Genomic DNA, 22,547 nt, shown 5'->3' with positions numbered 1-22,547 from the left:
TCTCTCTGTCTTTGTTTTTCTCCACGTGTGCAGACATGGGCTGCAAGTTGCCGAAACCCCGAGGATCAGATGAAGCTCCGGGAAAGATTTTCTCCACCCTCAGAAGAGCACAAGTGGAGACACACTCCGGAGTGGCCTACACCTACCACTTCCTGGACTTCCTGTTAGGAAAGGAAGGTACACATGCCCATTTCCTGCAGCTACAAACACTTTATCTATTGAAAAGTCCCTTTTGTAGGCTTTGTTCTTGTTCATACATAAAAATTTAAACTCTTCCACTTACAGAATTTTCCATCATTTATGACACAACGCTTCCCCGCTTTTAATGGAATTTTCCGGCAATCCATGTTTTCACTGTTATACAGTAGGGGGCACTATTACACATCTTCTGTACAGAATCTCTGTATCCAAAATCAAGCAAAGAAGAAGCAGAAACAAGTGCTGTGTTCAGAATGGCCCCCTATACCCTCATTCACTATTCCCTACATTACTCCACTAATATAGTCCACTTGAAGGAGTGAATGAAACGAGTGAGTGAATTCGGACACTGAGTGCACCGGAAGGGCTGCCGATCTCGCATAGTTTGTGCGTAGCAAACTGGCAGCCCCAGTAGTAATGAATATTTATGTTAAACTCTGCCATGAAAACTAGCATGTACAAACCTTAATTAAACGATTTAATGATCAATTAAAAAGGAAATTATACCTGTATGATATTATACTGGACCAGCGCGGTTTGGAAAATAAATGGATGATTGATTCATCTCCTGGCGAGACGCGGGAATTCTTTCAGCACGCGACTCTCACAGTGCATTATGGGTATTCTCTAGCCGTTGAGTGTGCATCAGTTGTACACTCGTTATTGCAGTGCATTGTGGGATTGAATGAGTGCACTCAACATCGTCCACTATGGTTTCGGACACCACTACAAATGGCTGTCCCCTCAAATAGTGCTCTATTTAAGGGTATAGGGGGCGATTTCGGACACAGCCAATGGCTGCATTCCACTCCAAATTTTTATACCCTCCATTCGCTACCCTCCATCTCGTGGACTCGGATGTGCGTCATTGCTTACGTTGCACGAGTGCCCACTACTGGCGGAACTCGTGCATAAGGATTAAATGGAACGCACTAAGCCCTTGATCACTTGGAATACACTATGGCTGATTTATTATTTAAACCCCTTTTGAACATATGAATTTGTTTTATGCAACATTCTAAATGCTTATAAGCTGTTGGAGAAAATATATAAAATCCTATAGGTATATGAGCTGTTGGAAAAAATAAAATTACACAAATGAAACAAAATATCAATAGTATAAACTTTGTGAATAAGGTAGCTACAAGTATTATGCGATTACATCTAAACAAAATTAATATATTCTACACTATTATGCGATTAATTCTTAAAATAATCAATATATTATACACTTCAGTTAAGTGCGAACTGCTGTGACGTCACAATCAAGTTGAATTGTGGGATATAGAGCTGCTTGAAGTGTACATCAGAGTAGACTCGCTCCCTCGGTCAAAATCGAAGGGGACGAGGGTCTATCCATATAAACTTCCCTCATCCACTTCACGAAGTGGAACGCATTTCAAAATGGCAGCAGGGATTCCTCCGAGGGGAAGTGCTTAGGGAAGTTTGCGAATGTGTGTCTAAAGCCCCGGGTATACTTCACTTTCCACGCCTGGACATGTATTGCGCGCAGTTGCGTCCACACATCTTCAAAGTATACTAAACCACGGATGCGCACAGATGACCGAGTTCAACACATGCGCAGTACAGTTTTTTTCTACCAGACATCGTGTCATCAACGGGACATTCGCTGGGCAGGATCGGAGAAGAAAAATAGTGCATCCACCATTGCAACATAGTTCAGAAGATACACCAAGAGAACAGGAATCAAAAATGATGTTTACTTGTTTTTTGCATCGGAGCTGCACAGACCGATTGGCGTTTGACATCAAAGTACTGCGAGAGCGATTCAAAAGCATAAAGAGTTGTCTGCTCTCCAATCGCTCTCTCCAATAACATATTTTAATGTATTTTTAGTATTTTAAATACAAAATACTTTTTCTTAAAGTATTTAATTACAAATTACATTTGATTTTTTCTTTGTTAAGGAAAATACAAATTACAAAATACACAAAAGTAATTAAATACGTATTTTAAATACATTTAATTCAAATACAGAAATCATTCAAATATCTCTGCGCATGTGCAATATTCTGGTCAGATGTTGGAATTCATTCAGCATGTGACTCTCACAGTGCATTATAGGTATTCTCCAGCCATTGAGCATACATCGGTCGTACACTCATTATTGTGGTGCATTGTGGGATTGAACGGGTGCACTCGATAATGTCCACTATGGTTCCGGACAACACTTCAAATGGCTGTTCCCTCAAATATTGCCCTATTGAAGTGTAAAGGGGGCAATTTTGGGCACAGCAAAGCGATAGAAGCATTGCTTATGCACATGTAAGCTAACACGATCGCCAAACATTCAACAGTATATAAATCAAAACTGCCTAACGTTACCAATTGAAATTTCAAACCCATGAAGAGGTATAGGACTTTGAAGCTTTGTGGGTGTTGATGGATTTTTTTGTTCTTTTCTTTTAAAGTATTGTATGTTCAGATATTCATAAAATATTCTTGGGGCCATGAAAGTTTTATGAAAATGATAAAAAAAAAATAGAATAGAGGGGCAGTTGTGGCTAGACTGGTTAGAGAGTCGGACTTGTAACCCGAAGGTTGTAGATTTGAGTCTCATTTTCCTCAGTACGGGAAAATGTAGGTGGCGGGAGTGAATGAACAGCTCTCTCTTCCACTTTCATTACCCACAACTTGCGTTACCCACAGCTTAGGTGCCTTGAGCCACCCCCAACCACTCCCCGGGCACCGCAGCAAAAACGGCTGCCCACTGCTCCGGGCGTGTGTTTACGGTGTGTGTGCACTTGGATGGGTGAAATGCAGTGCACACATTCTGAGTAGGGGACACCATACTTGGCCACACGTCACGTCATGTCATAGTTGGCCACAATTCCTTGTTTCCCTTGTTTTGAAGGACTCTTATGTTAAAATATTTAGTCCCTGTGTGCTTTTGTTTCCATTGCTGCCTTGTTTGTTGCCATAGTTACCCTTTTGTTGCCATAGTAATTCATTACCCTCACCTGTTCCTCATTAGCCCCTTGTTATCCTGTGTATATATACCCCTGTGTTTCAGTAGTCTGTTGTCGGTCGTTGTCTTTGCTTGTTTGTAACGCTGTTGCGTTCTCGTTCCCTGTCTGATTCTTGTTCCCGTTCCTTGTTTGGATTTTGTTCCTGCTCCCTGTTTGGATTATTTTTTGGGTGTTTTTGAATAAATTTATGCTGCACTTGGGTCTTCACCTCTCTTCTTCCCTATCACTTTATAACAAATATCTTTAATAGGTCCTCTTTAAAGCAACAGATGACATAACTGCAGGGCCCGCTTATAATAAACAGAACGTTATGGTGTGAATTGGTGTGAATGGGCCTTTGTGGTTGTGGTGATGCATTTCTGGAATATTTATTATTGACGATTGCAGTAGACCGATATGAAACACAAATTATACCATTTTGGGGGTAAAAAATTTTAGGTACAGTGTTGTTATTGTTAAAACTAAAACTAAGAAATAATTTTCGTTAACTGAAATAAAGGTGAGATCAAATTAGATGACAAACTTAAACTGAAACATTTTTTTAAATACCAAAATAAGAAATGTTGCATTGGCAGCTAACTGAAATAAATACATTAAAATACAAAAATTATCAAAACTGAAATAAAAATGAATTAAAGGTAAACAGAAATATAAAAAAAAATTATAAAATGAGAAAAGCACATAACAAAAAATTATAAAACTTAAACTGAAATTAAAATGAAAAAATAAAATCTAATTCAAAATATTAATAAATAATATAAAAGTATATAAATAATACTAAAATAAAAGTAATATATAAATAATACTTTTCTAAAGGTAAAAAGATTTTTTCTTCCTTTATGAGTTAATAATTCATGCATCAGAGGATTAATATACAGAGTGACATGCAGCATAAAAATGATTGCTGTTTTTCAAAATTCAAAGCAACATCCATATTGATATGCATACGCAAATGCACATAAACCACCCTCAGATAATAAAGTGTAAAGCTTCAAACTGGGAAGAAAAAAAAGTGTGAGATTAGATGAGAGAGAGAGAGAGAGAGAGAGAGAGAGAGAGAGAGAGGGTAATAGAGCAAGAGAGCATCCAAACAGTGTATATTCTTTGAGGGCTTATGTTTCTAAATATACTAATGCTGCTTTTGTTAGTGTGCTTCGAGAGAGGCAATAATGGATCCCGCTGAATTCAGAGAAAGAGGATATGAGACAGGATGAGAGAATATAAGACACAGATTGAAGCTGCAGAACAGACCAGCTCATTTTAATGACTTGAAAGCATAGGAGTATATGAGCCATTTCCAAACATAATTACAAGGATATGACCGTAGTTATGTATATTTGTGTATGCATGGTGGTCAGGGACCCCTCAACAATAATAAAACCTGAATTTACCTAAATTGTGGGCACCAGCCAATGGTCCCCATGAAGAAAACATACTAATAAACAAACTAAGTAATGCATTAATGGAAAATACAAAATGTCCTATATGTGAATGTTAGGGCATAGAAAATATCATGAGCTCAGTACAATAACAATAAAAGTCAAATCAATTATTTTTATCAGTTCCACCATGGTAAGACTGTATTATAATGTACTTTTATTGCATATCATGAGCTAAAAATGAACATTATTCTTTACATTTATCTTAGTAAGCCTAATATCTATGAATGTTAATGCCTTTTTCGGATTTATTGCTTGTTACCAAATTCCTTATTTGTAAACCTATTTAGAAATAAATGTCTGGTTAGCAAATACTTGTATAGTGCAAACATTTTTTTTTTTTTAAATGTGTAAAAAGAAATGAAAACTGAAATTTTGCCGTTAAAGGTACAATATGTAATTTTTTTTTTTTTTGTTTAAAATGAACAAAATTTGAATAATGAGTAAATACATCATCAGTTCTTCTCCCAAAACATGTTTTTGTCTTACCCTGATTCACTATGGTAAGCCTATTATAAGTGTATATATTTTAGACCAAACTGGATGGATTTCGATGGAAATTGTGTACATACGTCATTCGCCTGTGCATGTCTCATCATATCCATAAATAGAGAAAAGTTGCTCTGGCTACTTTGACACGTGTGGGAGTGGCATAGATTAAAGGGATAGTTCACCCAAAAATGATAATTCTGTCATCATTTACTCACCCTTATGTTGTTCCAAAGCTGTTGAACACAAAAGAAGATATTTTGGTCACACTTTAGATTAGAGTCCAATTCTCACTATTAACTAACTATTAACTGTGACTTTAACCTCAGTAAACTCCTAATTACAGCTGATTAATAGTTAGTAAGGTAGTTGTTAAGTTTAGGTATTGGGTAGGATTTAGGGATATAGAATATGGTCATGTAGAAAAAGGCTTTAATATGTGCTTTATAAATACTAATAAACAGCCAATATCCTAGTAATATGAATACTAATAGAATTGGACCCTAAACTAAAGTGTTACCGATATTTTGAAGAATGTTGGTAACCAGACAGTTGACGGTAGCCATTGACGTCCATAGTAGGAAAAGAATGCTATGGAAGTCAATGGCTACCGTCAACTGTCTGGTTACCGACATTCTTCAAAATATTGGTAACACTTTAGTTTAGGGTCCAATTCTCACTATTAACTAAATGTCATATTTTTAGTTCAACAGAAGAAAGAAACTTATACAGGTTTGGAACACCATAAGGTTGAGTAAATGATGACAGAATTTTCATTTTTGGGTGAACTATTCCTTTGTCACAACGAGCGAGAAAGGTTGACACACTAAACCTCGAACCTCCAGGGAATCACCCATTTAAAAAAAAAAAAAAACGCTGAACAGAGGAGAGTCTGCTGGTAAAAAGAGAAAGTGACAGAGCTTGTAATAAAATGAGAATCAATATTGGCTTTTCATAGATGGGACAACTGAGGGATTTGAAATGTAAAAGCAATATGGAGATGGGTTTTTACTACTCAACTATAACAATATAGTGTGTTCGCCTTGTTTCTAATACAGTTGTTTTGTACATTGTAAAAAACTATTTTAGTGATTAGTGAAAGTATTTATATGAGATTATATAAGTATTTCCTTTTTTGATCTTTTTATAAGTGTCAGACCTAACCACTATTTCTATTTAGAAATAATTGAAGTATTGTTAGTTTATCTTATCTAGCACATTTACTACATAAAGTTGCTGCATAAAACATTACCCAAACACAAATGTGTGTGTGTGCAGATGTGTGTCTGAGAGTGTGACCTGGATCAAATATTTATTTTTAAAAAATTGGAATATGTGAGAACTGGGACAGAGACAATCGTTCAGGTTCTGGACACACACACACACACAGACACACAGACACACACACACTCCAGGCTTTCTGTTTTAGCTGCTTATCGGTAGACAGACAGGCAGGTCATTTATATGTAAAATTCACTGATGCCTACAGAGACACTGAGACAAAAAAAAAAAAAAAAAAGAGTTTCACTGCAAACTGCTGTGACAGCACGAGTGTGAGGCAGAGATGTTAGAATATGTTTCTGTGTTTGTTTGTTTGGGGCATCAATATTGAAAGCAACGATAAGTGACTTAATGAATGCGAATGATTGACGGACAAAATAACAGAGAGGGAAAAAAGCAGAGGGAGAAAGAGAGAAAATGCTAGGCATCGTTTTAAGGATTATCTGATCTTGAGATGTGAGGGGTCAGTACTAAAATCCAGGATTTATCTGTGTGTGTGTGTGTGTGTGTGTGTGTGTGTGTGTGTGTGTGTGTGTGTGTGTGTGTGTGTGCGTAAGAGAGAAAATCAGTTGTCTCAGTGACACTGAACTGTATTTATAGCCAAAATCTGGTTTTAATTGAAATTGGTTTCTATAAATAATGCAATTCCGCTCCCTGTCGGGTTATTATAAAATAAAATAAGACCCCTCAGGACCCGACATCACAGTCATAAGCAGCAAGAATCCCTCATACTTATGAATCATATAAACACTTACTTTAATATTTATGTCATATCAATATTTAGAGAGCAGTTCTGATAGGTCAGCACAGCAGGAGAAGGGACGGCTATCTAATAGATTTGCTACTAACACGTTTAGTTCAAAGAATCATTTAGAGGATTGGTTCAATGAAATCAAATTACTTCAATTTGCAATACAATGAACAACTTTGTTTAAATAATAAATGGAAAAAAAATTTGATAGTTCTAGTCCTGGATGCTCATTGGTCAATATCAGGGATGCAGAGATATTAATTCTGGCCAATAAGCTAATAATTATATTCATGTTGTTTTCAATATAACAGCTATGATGCGAAACACCTGCTTGCTTGTGTCCTGTTAGTTTGAGCCGTAAAAGAGAACAGATTTGTACAGTGTGTTTGGATATTAGCGCTAATCACACTTGGAAAATCCAACAAATTGCTTATAAACCCACATAGTTTGTTCAAATCTGGGATTGTCTAGGTGTTTAAGAGAGCTAGATCCAGAGAGCCCAAAAAGGATTTAGACAAGTGTTATTGTGCTGTGAGAGTTGAAATTTTAGCACAAAAACATATTTTTCTGCGGGTGGGGTTTAACTGATTTACCAAAGTCTCTGCTTCTCATTTTAAGATCTTGTACATTGATTTAGACTGAGGAATATTAGTTTAGAGGGCTGCATTCTTGAGGTGGAGTATGGTGCTGAGAAGGACTGTTTACTAGAGTGTTTAACCCCCGACTGGGTAAATTCTGTCTTATGAAGGTGGAATTTCCACCGTAGTAAATATAGGGACAGATTATCATATATTTGGCCTTTCAGGAGGAGAGAAATCTTCTGTGTGTGTGTGTGTGTAGGTCATACAAAAACAAACGCATTTTCTCATTCTCTCACGCATAGCTACAGCACAGAGCTCCTTTGCCGCAGGCCTTTCGCGTGATGTGCTGGTTAATATAGTTCATGCTCTGGACTGGAGTTAATAGACATCATAAAGTCTAAGACACTTCCGCTTTTTCAGCACTACCTGATGATTGCAAACAGATTTTGTTATTTGGTGAAGTTTTAGAGTGTGTGTCATGAGAGATACAGGGGTCAGTCTCAGGAACGATTTCCCCATGATTTTTTTACTGATATATTGAACAGGATACTAAACATGTTATGTTTGGTGTTAAAGGGTTAGTAAAATTCTGTCATTAATTACTCACCCTCATGTCGTTTCACACCCGTAAGACCTTTGTTTATCTTCGGAACACAAATTAAGATATTTTTGATGAAATCCAAGATCTCTCTGACTCCTCAATAGACAGCAATTATACCACCACTTTCAAGGTTCAGAAAGATACTAAAGACATCGTTAAAATAGTTGACGCTGTTTACATCCAGTGCTTCCAGGTTCTACGTCAGAACGGCATTTACTCATTATTGGCCGGCATTATCCTGCGTCAGCATCGCGCATGCGTCGTGCTGCTCACGTGAACACCGTCTGCAAATACTATGCCGGCGTTTTGATGTAGAACCTGGAAGCACTGAACATAAACAGCGTAGGAGAATGACACAGAAGAGAAGATATTGTTGAATAAAGTCGTTATTTTTGTTTCGTTTTTGCTCACAAAATGTATTCTCGTTGCTTCATAAAATGAAGGTTGAACCACTGCAGTCACATCGACTGTTTTAATGATGTCTTTAGTACCTTTCTGGACCTTGAAAGTGGTGATTAAATTGCTGTCTATGGACGAGTCATATACCTCTCGGATTTCATCAAAAATATCTTAATTTGTGTCTTACTGGTGTGGAGCGACATGAGGGTGAGTAATTAATAAGATAATTTTCTTTTTTGGGTGAAATAACCCTTTAATTTTGTTTATAAATGTGATCCTTCTCTCATCATATTTGATAGAGTGACTATAGTTTTTTTTTTGGTTCAAAAAGAAAGTTTGGGGTTAGTAAGAATGTATCATGGATTCCACAAAAATATTAAGCAGCACAACTGTTTTCAAATAAATAATAAATTATTAAATAAATGAAGCCTTGGTGAGCATAAGAGACTTATTTAAAAAATAATATATACAAGGTTTACAAATTTAAATTATAAGCAATTCTATTCCAAACCTCCCAGCTAACAAAAATACGTTTTGCTAATGTTCCCATTAAGTTATGAAAACATTATTTCTGAATGTTCCCTAAATTAGCCAGTTTTTTAAAAGTTTTAAAAATGTTTTTTTCTTGGTTATAGGTGAACGTTAAGGGAACATTCCATTTTATAATTTTGCAAACATTATGGGAATATTGCTTTTGAATGTTCTCTGAATGTTTTAAATGCTCAGAGTAAGTAACATTTAAGTAACATTTAAAAAATGTTAGAAGAACGTTCACTAAACTTTTGGACAAAAAAAAAAAAGTTCCATGAACAATGTACAAATAATGTGTTTGTGCTAAAGTTTTAAGAACATTATTAAAGACCAGATAACTTTGAACGAACCTTCTATTAACATTACTGAAATAATATTTGTTCATAACTTGTTCATAACCTTCCAAGAACATTAGCTGAAGTTCTGAGAACATTTTCTGTTAGCTGTGCTATTGACATGGTTGAACTGAAATTTTCGATCAGACACAAATAACATAATTTCCTTAGAATTAGAACAGTCAGAATTCACACATATGCACTCATTTCACCCATAAGTTAATCTTGCTATGAACCGTGCTGTTATTTATTCTGTGGAAACACTAATAAACCCCCCTCAGAGTCAAAACGTGTTCAGACCATCACAGTTTTGTTTAAACAAGCTCGTCACACCTCTGAAAGATGATTGCAGTCAAGCAGTGCTCAGATTACAGCTCGCTGCGGCCCTTAATAGTGCTCTGAATAATGAGTGCTGGAAATTAACTTTAATTACTGATTCCACAAACAATTTGCTTGTAAAACCATTTCACCAGAATACTTTCAAACAATTTTTACAGCATTTCAGCTTGTGTGTCAATGACCATGTCAGAAAGTGAGCTTCTTAACACATTTTTTGGCAGAGATAACTGTGAATGAAATGGTTTGCACCTATCTTCACATTTTTGTCTTCTGTCATTCCTCCCCCCATTTCCACATTATGTTGTTGAGTATGTGGTGGGGTGAATATATTAATTCATGCAGATATAGTGTTATGAAAATGCATACATTAGTCACCAGTTCAGATCAGTTCAGTCATCAGTTTTGGTATATTGACATGTGGAGGACTAGCACTAGTTGTTACATTTTTTTACTCTGGAGAATATCTAGTGGTTTATTTTTTCAAATCAATTTCTGTTTAGACACTTAAAGTTCAAAAGTTTGGGGTTGGAAAGATTTTTTAAAATGTTTTTGAAAGAAGTCTCTTATGCTCACCAAGGCTGCATTTATTTGATCAAAAAAAAGTAATGTAAAAACAGTGATATTGTGGAATATTATTAGAATTTAAAATAACTGTTTTCAGTTTTGATATATATTTAAAATGTATTTTATTCCTGTAATGACAAAGCTGAATTTTCAGCGGTCATTACTTTAGTCTTCAGTGTCACATGATCCTTCAGAAATCATTCTTATATACTGATTTTGTGCTTAAGAAACATTTCTCATTATTATCAAAGCAGTTGTGCTGCTTATTATTATTATTATGTGCGTGTGTGCGCACGCATAAGATTTTTTTGAAACAATATATTTTCTGGGTTATTATTATTATTATTATTATTTTGACAATATAATAAGTAAGTTGTCATGATGGTAAAGTTAGCAGTAGTAGCTGTTTCAGGCCAAATGATGTTAGTTGAAAGATAGATGACATGTTTATTTTTTTCTTTCTCTGCTCGTTTCTCTCTGTCTGTGCCTGTCTGACTCTCTCTCTGTCTCTTTAGAGGTGACAGTGTCCTCATTGCTGTGTCTGTCGTCAGTCAGAGAGCTTCCAGTGCAGGTGTGTGAGTTGTATCAGAAGGGATTCGTACTGGCTGCTGTCCATCCCTTTGTTCACTCCTGTGGCCCTGCTAGTGCTAACCTACAGAAGCAGTTACACCGAGCCGTGCTCATCAGACAAACGCACAGGTATGCACACAAACCTTGGCTATGTTCAGCATGCTTACTGCACTGAAACAATGTTCGGTACACATCAGTTAATATTTTCAACAGTAATAATTTTGCATTATATACTACTATGTTGCATTCTTAAATCAAATGAAGTGGCGCTGTGATTTACATTTACATTGTGATTTACTTTACATTTTAGTTTGTGAAAATGTCAGGTCAATTAAAAGTTAAAAAATGGACATTTAGAATTGTGACACACTATTATCGTACCATTAAAGATATAAATACTTTAATTCAACAAGGATGCATTAAATTGATCAAAAGTGACAGTAAAGAAATTTATAATGTTACAAAAGATTTATTTTCCCCCAAAACATGTTTCTATTTGCCAAAGATTTCTGAAAAAAAAAAAAACCATCACGAATGGTTTTCACAAAAATATTAAGCAGCACAACTGTTTTCAACATTGATAATAATAAGAAATGTTTCTTGAGCACCAAATGATCATATTAGAATGATTTCTGAAGGATCATGTGACACTGAAGACTGGAGTAATGATGCTGAAAATTCAGCTTTGCCATTACAGGAATATATATATATATATATATAAATGTATATAATGTGTATATATATGTATATATATATATATATATATATATATATATATATATACAATGACATGACGGGTCATTTTTTTGTCCAAAGGCCTTAATAATAATAAAAAACAAAGATATGACATCCAATGTATGTAATGTAGTACAACTAGATCTCTTTTATTGAATCCAAAAGGTTTTAATTATATTTTGCTATATATAAAGGCTAAAATGCCTTTATATGTAGCAAAATATAATTAAAACCTTTTGGATTTTGAAGTGTCAAAAGGTCATTCGGTTTAACCGTCCAAAGGCCAATACAGCCATTTCATTTGTGATTAAAATATCTTAAAATGTAATAAATGTATATATTTTTTTATTCTGGCATGATTTTATAACATCATATATCAACATATTGCAAAATGGTATTAAAATTATTCATTGAGGTCGTTGCTTTGTTATGAGAAAGAATGTCCAGAAAAATGAATTTCATTGATGTCATTCGGAGTAACCAATATAAAGGGACCATTTTGGATCAAGTCATGCGGTCAATATCATGTGACAGGATGTGACATTATTTAGACACCTGCAAAGGACCACATGGTCATGAAGCAAAGTAACTAATTCTCTTTTAACTATTTTAAAAATTCATGTTTTCACTTGCTCATAAGTATGTCCGGAAACATCAGGTCATTTGGTACAACCACTATAAAACATGGAAATCTTTGTAACATTTTAAAAACTTGTTAGAATTGTTTGAAAATATCGTCATTTGGTATAACCAAAAGTGTAATTATGAATAGTGAAATTTTGAATTCTGAATGACTTTTTTGGTGACAAATTTTGTCCATCTTGTAAAAAATGACAAAAGCAGTGTTAATTGATTATAAAAACCACATAGTCTCACTGTTAACTCTTAATAAAACTTCAAAATTAATTATATCTCCATTTTGTTTTTTCACACTTTTAAAAACCTTATTCGTCAATGACATACACATATATATATATATATATATATATATATATATATATATATATATATATATATATATATATATATATATATATATATATACACACTATATTGCCAAAAGTTTTGGGACGCCTGCCTTTATGTGCACATGAACTTTAATGACATCCCATTCTTAATCCGTAGGGTTTAATATGGAGTTGGCCCACCCTTTGCAGCTATTACAGCTTCAACTCCTCTAGGAAGGCTTTCCACAAGGTTTAGGAGTGTGTTTATGGGAATTTTTGACCATTCTTCTAGAAGCGCAATTGTGAGGTCAGGCACTGATGTTGGACGAGAAGGCCTGGCTCACAGTCTCCGCTCTAATTTATCCCAAAGGTGTTCTATTGGGTTGAGGTCAGGACTCTGTGCAGGCCAGTCAAGTTCCTCCACACCAAACTTGCTCATCCATGTCTTTATGGACCTTGCTTTGTGCACTGGTGCGCAGTCATGTTGGAACAGGAAGGGGCCATCCCCAAACTGTTCCCACAAAGTTGGGAGCATGAAATTGTCCAAAATGTCTTGGTATGTTGAAGCATTAAGAGTTCCTTTCACTGGAACTAAGGGGCCAAGCCCAACCCCTGAAAAACAACCCCACACCATAATCCCCCCTCCACCAAACTTTACACTTGGCACAATACAGTCAGGCAAGTACCGTTCTCCTGGCAACCGCCAAACCCAGACTCGTCCCTCGGATTGCCAGACAGAGAAGCGTGATTCGTCACTCCAGAGAACACGTTTCCACTGCTCTAGAGTCCGGTGGCGGCGTGCTTTACACCACTGCATCCGACGCTTTGCATTGCACTTGATGATGTAAGGCTTGGATGCAGCTGCTCGGCCATGGAAACCCATTCCATGAAGCTCTCTACGCACTGTTCTTGAGCTAATCTGAAGGCCACATGAAGTTTGGAGGTTTGTAGCTATTGACTCTGCAGAAAGTTGGTGACTTCTGCGCACTGTGCGCCTCAGCATGCACTGACCCCGCTCTGTGATTTTACGTGGACTTTGTGGCTGAGTTGCTGTTGTTCCCAATTGCTTCCACTTTGTTATGATACCACTAACAGTTGGCTGTGGAATATTTAGTAGTGAGGAAATTTCAATTTGAATTCACTGAGCTCCTGAGAGCGACCCATTCTTTCACAAATGTTGGTAGAAGCAGTCTGCATGCCTAGGTGCTTGATCTTATACATCTGTGGCCATGGAAGTGATTAGAACACCTGAATTCAATGATTTGGAGGGGTGTCCCAAAACTTTTGCCAATATAGTGTGTGTGTATATATATATATATATATATATATATATATATATATATATATATATATATATATATATATATATATATATATATTCAACTAGTGAACAATACTGTATATTCCTTCTAGTCAATGAAAATGGAATGTCCAGTATTGCATTGCATTGTGGAATATAGTCCCATGGTCAGTATTCTATGTCGTGTAGGCCTACCTAACATTTTGGTAAATGTAATTGGTAATCCAGGTATTCTATACAGTTTTACATATGCAGATAATTTGCATGCTCTGCACAGTATACATACTATATCGATCTGTAATCAACCCATTTGTAAACTGAATGTGCGAGGCTTTCGGTGTCATTCGCTTCCAGTCATTATTTATTACACTATTTCTGCTGAAACATTATTAGGGATGTAACAATGTTCAAGGCTCAGAGAATAGGGAGGCAGGAACCGGCGAACGATCAATGTAAAGTTTAATTATAAAATAAACAAACAAAACGAAAGTAAAGCGGCAGCCCTTCACAAATGACTGCCGCATATAAACATAATAAAACACAACATAAATGTCCCAGGTCTGGTCCTTTCCCCTCTTTTACTGTCGTCACTCCTCCTTTTATCCTTCCGGAGCTTCTCCGTGGGACCGATGTGGGACCGATGTGGCTCGCCAGCCTCGCTCCATTCCCACGACTCTCGGCATCGCCCTGCTTGCCACAAAAGATTTCTTTCTTTGGAATAAGATTCATAGATGAATCAAGACTATTCAAGATGATTTCATGTGTATTTGAAATATGGATGTTCAAAAGTCACTTTTTTGTTACAGTGGTTCCGACAGTGGTCTGCTGAACTGGGTGGAGCCTCATCTCACAACAGACGTGTGTTACCTCGGTCACCAGGACCCTGCTCCAGAAGTCATACAGGGCTATGTGAAAAAGGTTAGACCGTCTTTAAAAGTGAATTTGTTTTCATTCAAACAGAGAGCATCAGGTCAATTTGTTTTCCATTCACTTACTAAATGTTAGTGGCACACTTAGTGCCATCACTCAATTAAAGATGGCACCAAAAACCCACTTACTTCAAACTCTCTCTATCGTGGTCTTACAATTCGGCTGTAATACTGAAAACATAAGCTGACAGGCTGCTGCATAGACACTGACACCCCACATTCATCTGCCATTCCATTAGTCGTCACCCCCTCGCCTTTTCAGTAATTGCATTTATCTGGAGATAAGCAGTGTTTGACTAAGTGTGTGTGTGTGTGTGTGTGTGGAAGTGTTTGCGGTGTGTGACATTTACAGATGATTTAGACATATGCGTATGTGTGGCATGACAGTATGATGATTGGAAAATATGGTTTTCATTAGCGTTTCCTGTCACAGCTCCACAGAGCTTATTTTAAAAGCATCTGCAAAAAAAGCACCACCTTCCTCTTCCAAAGACACTGTAAAATTATTCATATTACATTGGAATCCATTTACATTCATTGTCAACTTTGATTGTACACTTTGAATAGAACAGGTGTTATGATGAATGTCTCAGTGTCTTCAGTTGGTCTTGGTGTTGTTTTTGGGGATGCAGGTGCAGGATTTGGCTGATCAGGGTGATCTGTTTGTGGGGTTTTTGCCCCAGCCCGGCGGGGGTCCATATTTCCTTGGTCACTGGGAACCAGAAGAGCTTTCCTCCTTGCACTCCAGCCCCTGTTCTGTGCATCACAGCAGCAGACCTCCAACCCTCAGCCCTGTGAGCGAGCGGAGCCAACAGGATAGAGACAATGAGGATCATCGAAACCAGAATCACACAAACTTTAATCCAGATTTTGAGAACCAGAGCCAACATGATGAAAACTTTATGAACCACAGCCTTCAAATACAAAGCACTGAGAGCAGCCAGTGCTGGAATAATCAAAATCCTTTCACTGAGAACCATCAGTGCCCAGAGTATCAATATCTGAATGTTGAATGTGTATGTACACAAGCTGAGGATTTAAAGAACCGAGTGTCATCGCATGAGTTTATATTAAGCTCTTGTGCACCAGAGCCACATCAGACCCAGAGTACTAGAATGCAGCCCGTCCCACCCAGCTGTGATTTGGCAGAAAAACACAAAAGAGAGCACAGAGAGCAGGTCAAAAGCCAAGACAAACCCAGCAAGTGCACTGCAACCACCCAGATGTTGAATCGTAAGTGCAGTCTATAGAAATACAGAGAAAGGACTGGTGGAAAAAAAAAAACAAGAAAACGTGTTTTCTTTTAGATTACATCAAGTGTTTATCAAGAAAATTATTTTGGATATGATGAGCAATTTATAATTTGCAGGTGTGTAAATAATACATCATTGGAAATAATCTGATTTGATTACGATTCTTTACTAGTGATGCATCATGAAATCTCAGTATTATTCATCATTTGGCTTAGTTCACTTCCATTGTGTTGGTACAATTCATAGTTATTTTCAAAATATGCTAATGACTCAAATGTAACTAGAGAGACCATTTGCATCATAGTAAAATATAGATATTGACAAAATACACCACATGGAATCATTCATTCAACCAATACTTTCAAACACACCGATTGATTCAGAAATTGAACAAGTGATTCTCTGCGTCCAAAATCGAATACTTCCCTAATATATAGTACGCCATACACAGCATTCGAAAAACAGTAGGCAAAAAGTACCCGGATGACCTACTGCTTCCGCCGAGATTCTTAAGTGGGCATTCAGTGGACAATTTGCTATCCCATGAGATGCAACTGACGCCGTAGGCCACATGACAGTGACAACATGGCGGATATAGTACGTCCGAATATCATTAATATTACACACATTCATACTATATAGAACGTCTAGGTTACGTATGTAACCCTCGTTCCCTGAAGGAGGGAACGGAGACGTTACATCAGAACAAACTGATGAATGAGTCCTGACGTAATGTTGAACGTAACCGATTGAAAAGGAACTTAATTTTTTAATGGTCACAAATAGGTTTCAAACAAAATGTAGTACCTACTGTATAGTATGCGATTTCGGATGTAGCAACTGTCTATTTGAGTGAGCCATTGAATCATTTACTCAACCGATTCATTCAAATACACTGATTCATTCAGGAAAGCAACTGCTGTGTATTGTGCAATGGAAATTCTGCTGAGGCTTTGTTTGGAATTATTTTAATTTGTGGAGCAAAAGTAGACAAAGTAGCTGAGAATATTGTGTTTAATATGGAAGTTACTCATTATCAACTTTAAAACAACAGCTGCTGTATAAATTCAATAACACTCTCAGTTGCGCCGTTTGCCCGTTCATCAGCGGCTTCATTTTTCGCAGATATTCAGAGCAACACTCTTGCTCGTGTAGCAATTGCTCATCTATAAGTTTGTTTATAATTATGTTTTTTTAAGTCTGAATCAATATGTAGCAACAGAAGTCTGAAAAACAAACACTTTTAATTAAATATTTGTCTCTGTATGTGTAGGTGTGCAGGTGTTCGCGCTGTACAACCACACGATAGTTCTGTCGGGATCGCCAAAATTCTTTTCTCTGAGGGTTCCACTGCAGGTGCAAAGGGAGGCGGGGCTTGTTAGCTCGGTCGACTCTCATTGGCTGGATCACATGACGCAGCACTTCAGAAGTGGCGCACAGCTCATCGACGGCTACTTTCACCTCGGAGACGATGCAGGTACTGGAGATGTTGTAACAATTTACAAATGATAGTAAATTTTCCTGAATGTAAAAACATATGTTCTACTAATGTATTACATTTAATCATTTAGCGAGTTTTAATAAAATAATGATAACTTAGAAAACACATAAATGTGATAAAATGCATAACAACAGTAAAAATGAATAATAATAGAACACCTTTGATAATAGATTCGATAATAATAATAGAACACCTTTGGGATGAATTAGAGTGGAGACTGTGAGCCAGGCCTTCTCATCAACATCAGTGTCTGACCTCACAATTGCGCTTCTAGAAGAATGGTCAAAAATTCCTAAAAAACACTCCTAAACCTTGTGGAAAGCCTTCCCAGAAGAATTGAAGCTGTTATAGCTGCAAAGGGTGGGCCAACTCCATATTAAAACCTACAGATTAGGAATGGGATGTCATTAAAGTTCACGTGCATGTAAAGGCAGACGTAGGCCCAAAACTTTTGGCAATATAGTGTATTTTATTAATCAGCTCAGCAGTTTTACTAATGACTAAAACAAATTGTATTCATACAAAGTCCCTTTCAAGGAAAGTCTGTTCACTTGGCGACCATATTTGCAAAAACTGATAGCCATACTCACATTTAAATAACATATTTCAAAACAGTGTAGCGATATTAGCTCAAAGGGGAAATATTAATAATTATTCGTAACTCCTTATGATTATTCATTATGATTAATTATGAATATTTAAAACAGTTAATCAGATTAACTTGATGTAGCTACATTAACATTACAGTCAATTAACCAGTTCATCCTGTGAACACCCAGTATTGATTATTAATTAATTCTAAGAGAAGGGTATTTTTCACAGCCACAGAAAAATATTTCCTTCTTAGCAGTTACAGCGCTTAGAGCTTGTAATAGAATCAGATCACTTAAGTGACAGTTATTCACAGACAGAGAGTCAGAACCAAATATGTACTGTGCACAAGTTTTATTAACTAAATCACGAGCACATAACTAAACTAACGAACACATACATAGACACAAGTCACACATACATAGGTAAAATGAGGAATGATAGAGTGGAACCTAAGTGGGAACAGGAAATGGAGCTATGGAGAAGCCAAAACCAGGAAAGAATCATCAGTATTCATTACAACGCTCCTTTGTTAACAAAGGAGGTTCACAACTTTAACTAACTAGCAGCAATTTAGTATATTGTACGATACTTGCATTAGGCCTCAGCTTTTTGAAGAGCGTCCAAAAATACTGTTGCAGTAGAAAGTCCTGAGGGTTCAGTCCGATGGTGCTGAAGTTGCAATCGATGACTTCTGCGATGAATGAAGGACCGACGACAAACTTGCCTGGTTAGTTTGACCCTTAGTGGGGAAAGGGTCCTTTTCTCTGAGCACATGGCTGGGGTACAGGGCAGGCCTCTGCACACAGGCCTTGGCCTGGGAGGCCACCCACCAGGAGATCTCTTCAGTCCGTCGAAGAAGCAAGAGAGAGAGGGAGGAGCATTGTGCGCTGGCTTTTAAGGTCCGGGAGAAGTCACACCCGTGAGGGTTGACCTAACCAATGAGGAAAGTGGAACTTCTGAGCGGGAACTTCCTCTGTGGGGGAGTTTATGGCTTTTGTTTTGGGCATGATTAAACTGGGCCTTGTGGGTTTGTGTCCATTTATACTCCAATTAATACAACAAACACACACTGCATCCGATGAGGAAGTCACATACATGAAAATGTAAGTCGTGAAATTAGCATTAATTTGATAGGAGACATGATATATAAGTAAGGTTATATGAACTAGTAGTTCTTATCATAAAATATGCATAAACAGAATACCCTACAAATGACATTTTGCAAGAGTTATAATAATACACACAATGTCCTGGGGTGCATGTTCACTTATAGAACAGTTCATCTATAAATTAATGCAGGAAAGTCTGTTTTGAGGACAATGGCCACTGCTTTTCCATATGGCTACATCGTTCAGAGCAGCTTGTGCATATTTGCGGGTCATAAAAATCAACCTTACCTGATGGTGTCCCTGGTAACTGATGCCCTTGCCCCAGTGGGTCTGTTGGGGGATGACTGCTTACAGACCCCAGAGTGAGTTTTAGAGATTATTTGTTAAATATGACAAATAATTGTGTCTGATTTGTCTCAGTCGTTACACAGTAACAAAATCTGAGATGAACTGTCCCATAAATGTTTTAAGCTCAAATAGCATTAAAAAGTCTGCGGTAATCAGAGCTTTCTAAATGCAGCTGCAGTGACGCAATGAATTTACTAACTGGCAATTGGCCATTTTATTTTGAAGGTGGGACTTATTCTGCCATACTGCAAGTTGCATTTTCTCCCATTCATAGTAATATGAGTAACCCCGTCCTGGTATATCTAAAGTCTTTGAATTCATATCAACATTTTCCAATCCTTTTCTCTCTTTATCTTCAGCATCTTCTTCCACTGTGGAGAGTGTTTTTATCTTCCAAAGTCCTTCAGGTGATGTTGGGCCAACCACAGTGTATGATGCTATTGTAGTTGAGCAATGGACTGTGATTGATGTAAGTCTACACTGTTACATCCCGAATTCAATTAAATGATTTATTATATAATTTGCGGTACATTTACACCTATCTTCTTACGAAGTTACTTTTAAATGAGTGCAGACGTGCACACATACACACTTTGTCTCAATAGGACATGAGTGAAATTCTTTCACACATTAAGTTGTTTAAATGACACCTCTGTTTTGCAGGGTGTTGCGGTGAAGACAGACTACATCCCTCTGCTCCAGTCTCTGGCTCCATACGGCTGGAGACTAATGTGTGTGCTGCCCACTCCCATAGTCAAAATGAAAAGGTCCCAAATTCTTACTGAACCCTTAATCAAGACCATTACGTTCAATGATACAGTGTAGGGGCTAATTATAGCATAAACGTTACCTGAAAAAGAAGTCTTCTCTTAGTTTTTATTCTTTCTTTAAACAGCTCTTACAGACCTCTGATTTGTTATTTTTGTCTTAGTGATGGAAGTTTGGCCACAAAACAGATCCTCTTCCTCCAGAGACCCACGCTGCCTCGCAAGAGGAGAGACTTGACGGTGTGTGTGCATGGCGTAACGTTTATTTCTGCCACAAAAGAAAAGATTCTGCTAAAATTAGATTAGAGTTGTCCAAGAGAACTGTGTGAAATTATAATAGCTTTGTCAGTTCACTTTAAAATCCTCAAAAGTAGCTTAGTGTTTGACAGTTTGTGTATGTTTTCCAGAAACTGCACCTCAGAGGTCAAAACAAAAGAAACTTGAATAGTAAGAGGACATCAGAGAGGGAGATATCACCGCTGGCAACGATTGAGAGAGAAATGGAAAGAATGGAGAGAGAAAACACAAGTCTGATGAGACAACGTGAGATCATCCAAAAGGAAAATGGGCAGACTTTGCCAGAAAGCCCAGAGAGGAGAGATCAAGCGGAAAGGACGGTGGAATTCCACACACAGAGGATCGACATCCCAAACATCAGCCCAGCAAAAAAGGACGGCATTACAAACAGCGATCAGGAATTAAAGCACACGATCACACGTGGTAAATTAGAGGAAGTGCGAGCTGTGGTAACAGAGAGAGCTTTATTCTCTGGAGTGTGCTGACAGTATTCATTTATGCATATTTAACCATTACAATATGTTCATGTTTATTCAGGCAGAACACACTCTCATCAGGCCGTTGTCTGGGCATATACATCTGCTCACAGAGTAACTGTCCTGGTAAGATTGCGAAGAGGTGTTTGAATTTCGTAATTATTTGGGTTTTTAAGGTGAATTGCTATAGCAGATGGCAGGAGATTCAAACAAATATGTGAAAATGTCCATTCAAGAGTTCTGAATATGTTAAACGCTGACCAATGTGTTGAGACTTGTGCCTGTGTGAATCTGTGATGTTAACTCGTTTTATTACATATAATATTAGCATATCCAATATGTCACACTAGCTCAAATGCATAAAATCCACAAGATTTTCATTTATTGAAGACAGTCGCAGTAAGGATGACAGTAACTGATGTCTTTGTAAAGTAACAGTTATAGTGAATGTCTGTGAGACTATGTTAATGGTGTAAATAAAAAAAAAGCTTTCAATGATGGGCTTAAGATGCAAATTAGAGACGCAGCATTTACAGCAACAGCTTGCAGTTTTCTTATGTTTTTAATGTCGTTTTTAATTGTAACTTTAAACAATTCCTCACTATTAATGGTAAAGAATTTGTTTTGAAGAACCAGGGGCGTAGCAACCATCCTCCCTAATTTGTGGGAGATAATTATATTTTAAGAGTTCAATTTTGCTTAATTATAACGCAAAAAAAAAATCATCATGGCAGCTGTAGTCTACCTTTTACAGTAAAATTAGATAAATAACTAGGACCATGCTAAAAAAAAAAGGCATGACTTGCACTTAAAAAGCATAATATATGATACTGGTTTTTTTTTTTTTCAGATTTTTTTTAATGAATTTTTATGATATTGAAACAATTTCAACAAACAAATTTTGGTAAAATTCAGGTAGATGGTAGCTCATGGGGTGTTATGAATATGGCTGCCAAGTAAGCTGATTACACTTAATGTCGGCATGAAACAGAAGATTTGATAGTCTTTTCTTTTCTATGTGATGTATCTGAGTGAAACGGCTTCCTGAACAAGAAAAAATATGGGGCGGAACTTGATTTTGTCCATCGGGAATTGATTGGATGGTTGGGGTTTGCTGTTGATTTCATGCGAGTGTCAGGTTGTCTCGCCCCACACGTCATCAGAGAAGAGAAGAGAAGAGATGTTGTTGCAAGAGGGAGGGGGAAGTTATTTTGATTACATTT

The 22,547-nt window shown here is 37.0% G+C and overlaps 1 protein-coding gene across 1 annotated transcript in view; it reads left to right on the top strand.

The window, feature by feature from the left end:
- The window catches only part of rftn1a (raftlin, lipid raft linker 1a), a 33,104-nt gene extending 10,585 nt beyond the window's left edge, over window positions 1-22,519 (top strand). The window contains exons 2-10 of the mRNA XM_051872370.1: window positions 34-177; window positions 11,014-11,197; window positions 14,857-14,968; window positions 15,612-16,212; window positions 17,506-17,709; window positions 20,144-20,253; window positions 20,448-20,551; window positions 20,716-20,791; window positions 20,959-22,519. Coding sequence (XP_051728330.1) covers window positions 36-177; window positions 11,014-11,197; window positions 14,857-14,968; window positions 15,612-16,212; window positions 17,506-17,709; window positions 20,144-20,253; window positions 20,448-20,551; window positions 20,716-20,791; window positions 20,959-21,333 — 1,908 coding nt within the window. The 5' untranslated portion in view covers window positions 34-35 and the 3' untranslated portion in view covers window positions 21,334-22,519. The remainder of the gene's footprint in view (window positions 1-33; window positions 178-11,013; window positions 11,198-14,856; window positions 14,969-15,611; window positions 16,213-17,505; window positions 17,710-20,143; window positions 20,254-20,447; window positions 20,552-20,715; window positions 20,792-20,958) is intronic.
- The last annotated feature ends 28 nt before the right edge of the window (window positions 22,520-22,547 follow it).

The sequence above is a fragment of the Ctenopharyngodon idella genome, chromosome 19, assembly GCF_019924925.1.
Source record: "Ctenopharyngodon idella isolate HZGC_01 chromosome 19, HZGC01, whole genome shotgun sequence".
Classification (NCBI taxonomy): domain Eukaryota; kingdom Metazoa; phylum Chordata; class Actinopteri; order Cypriniformes; family Xenocyprididae; genus Ctenopharyngodon; species Ctenopharyngodon idella.
Note: the sequence above shows the minus strand (reverse complement) of the source record. Positions and strands in the feature narration are given on the sequence as shown.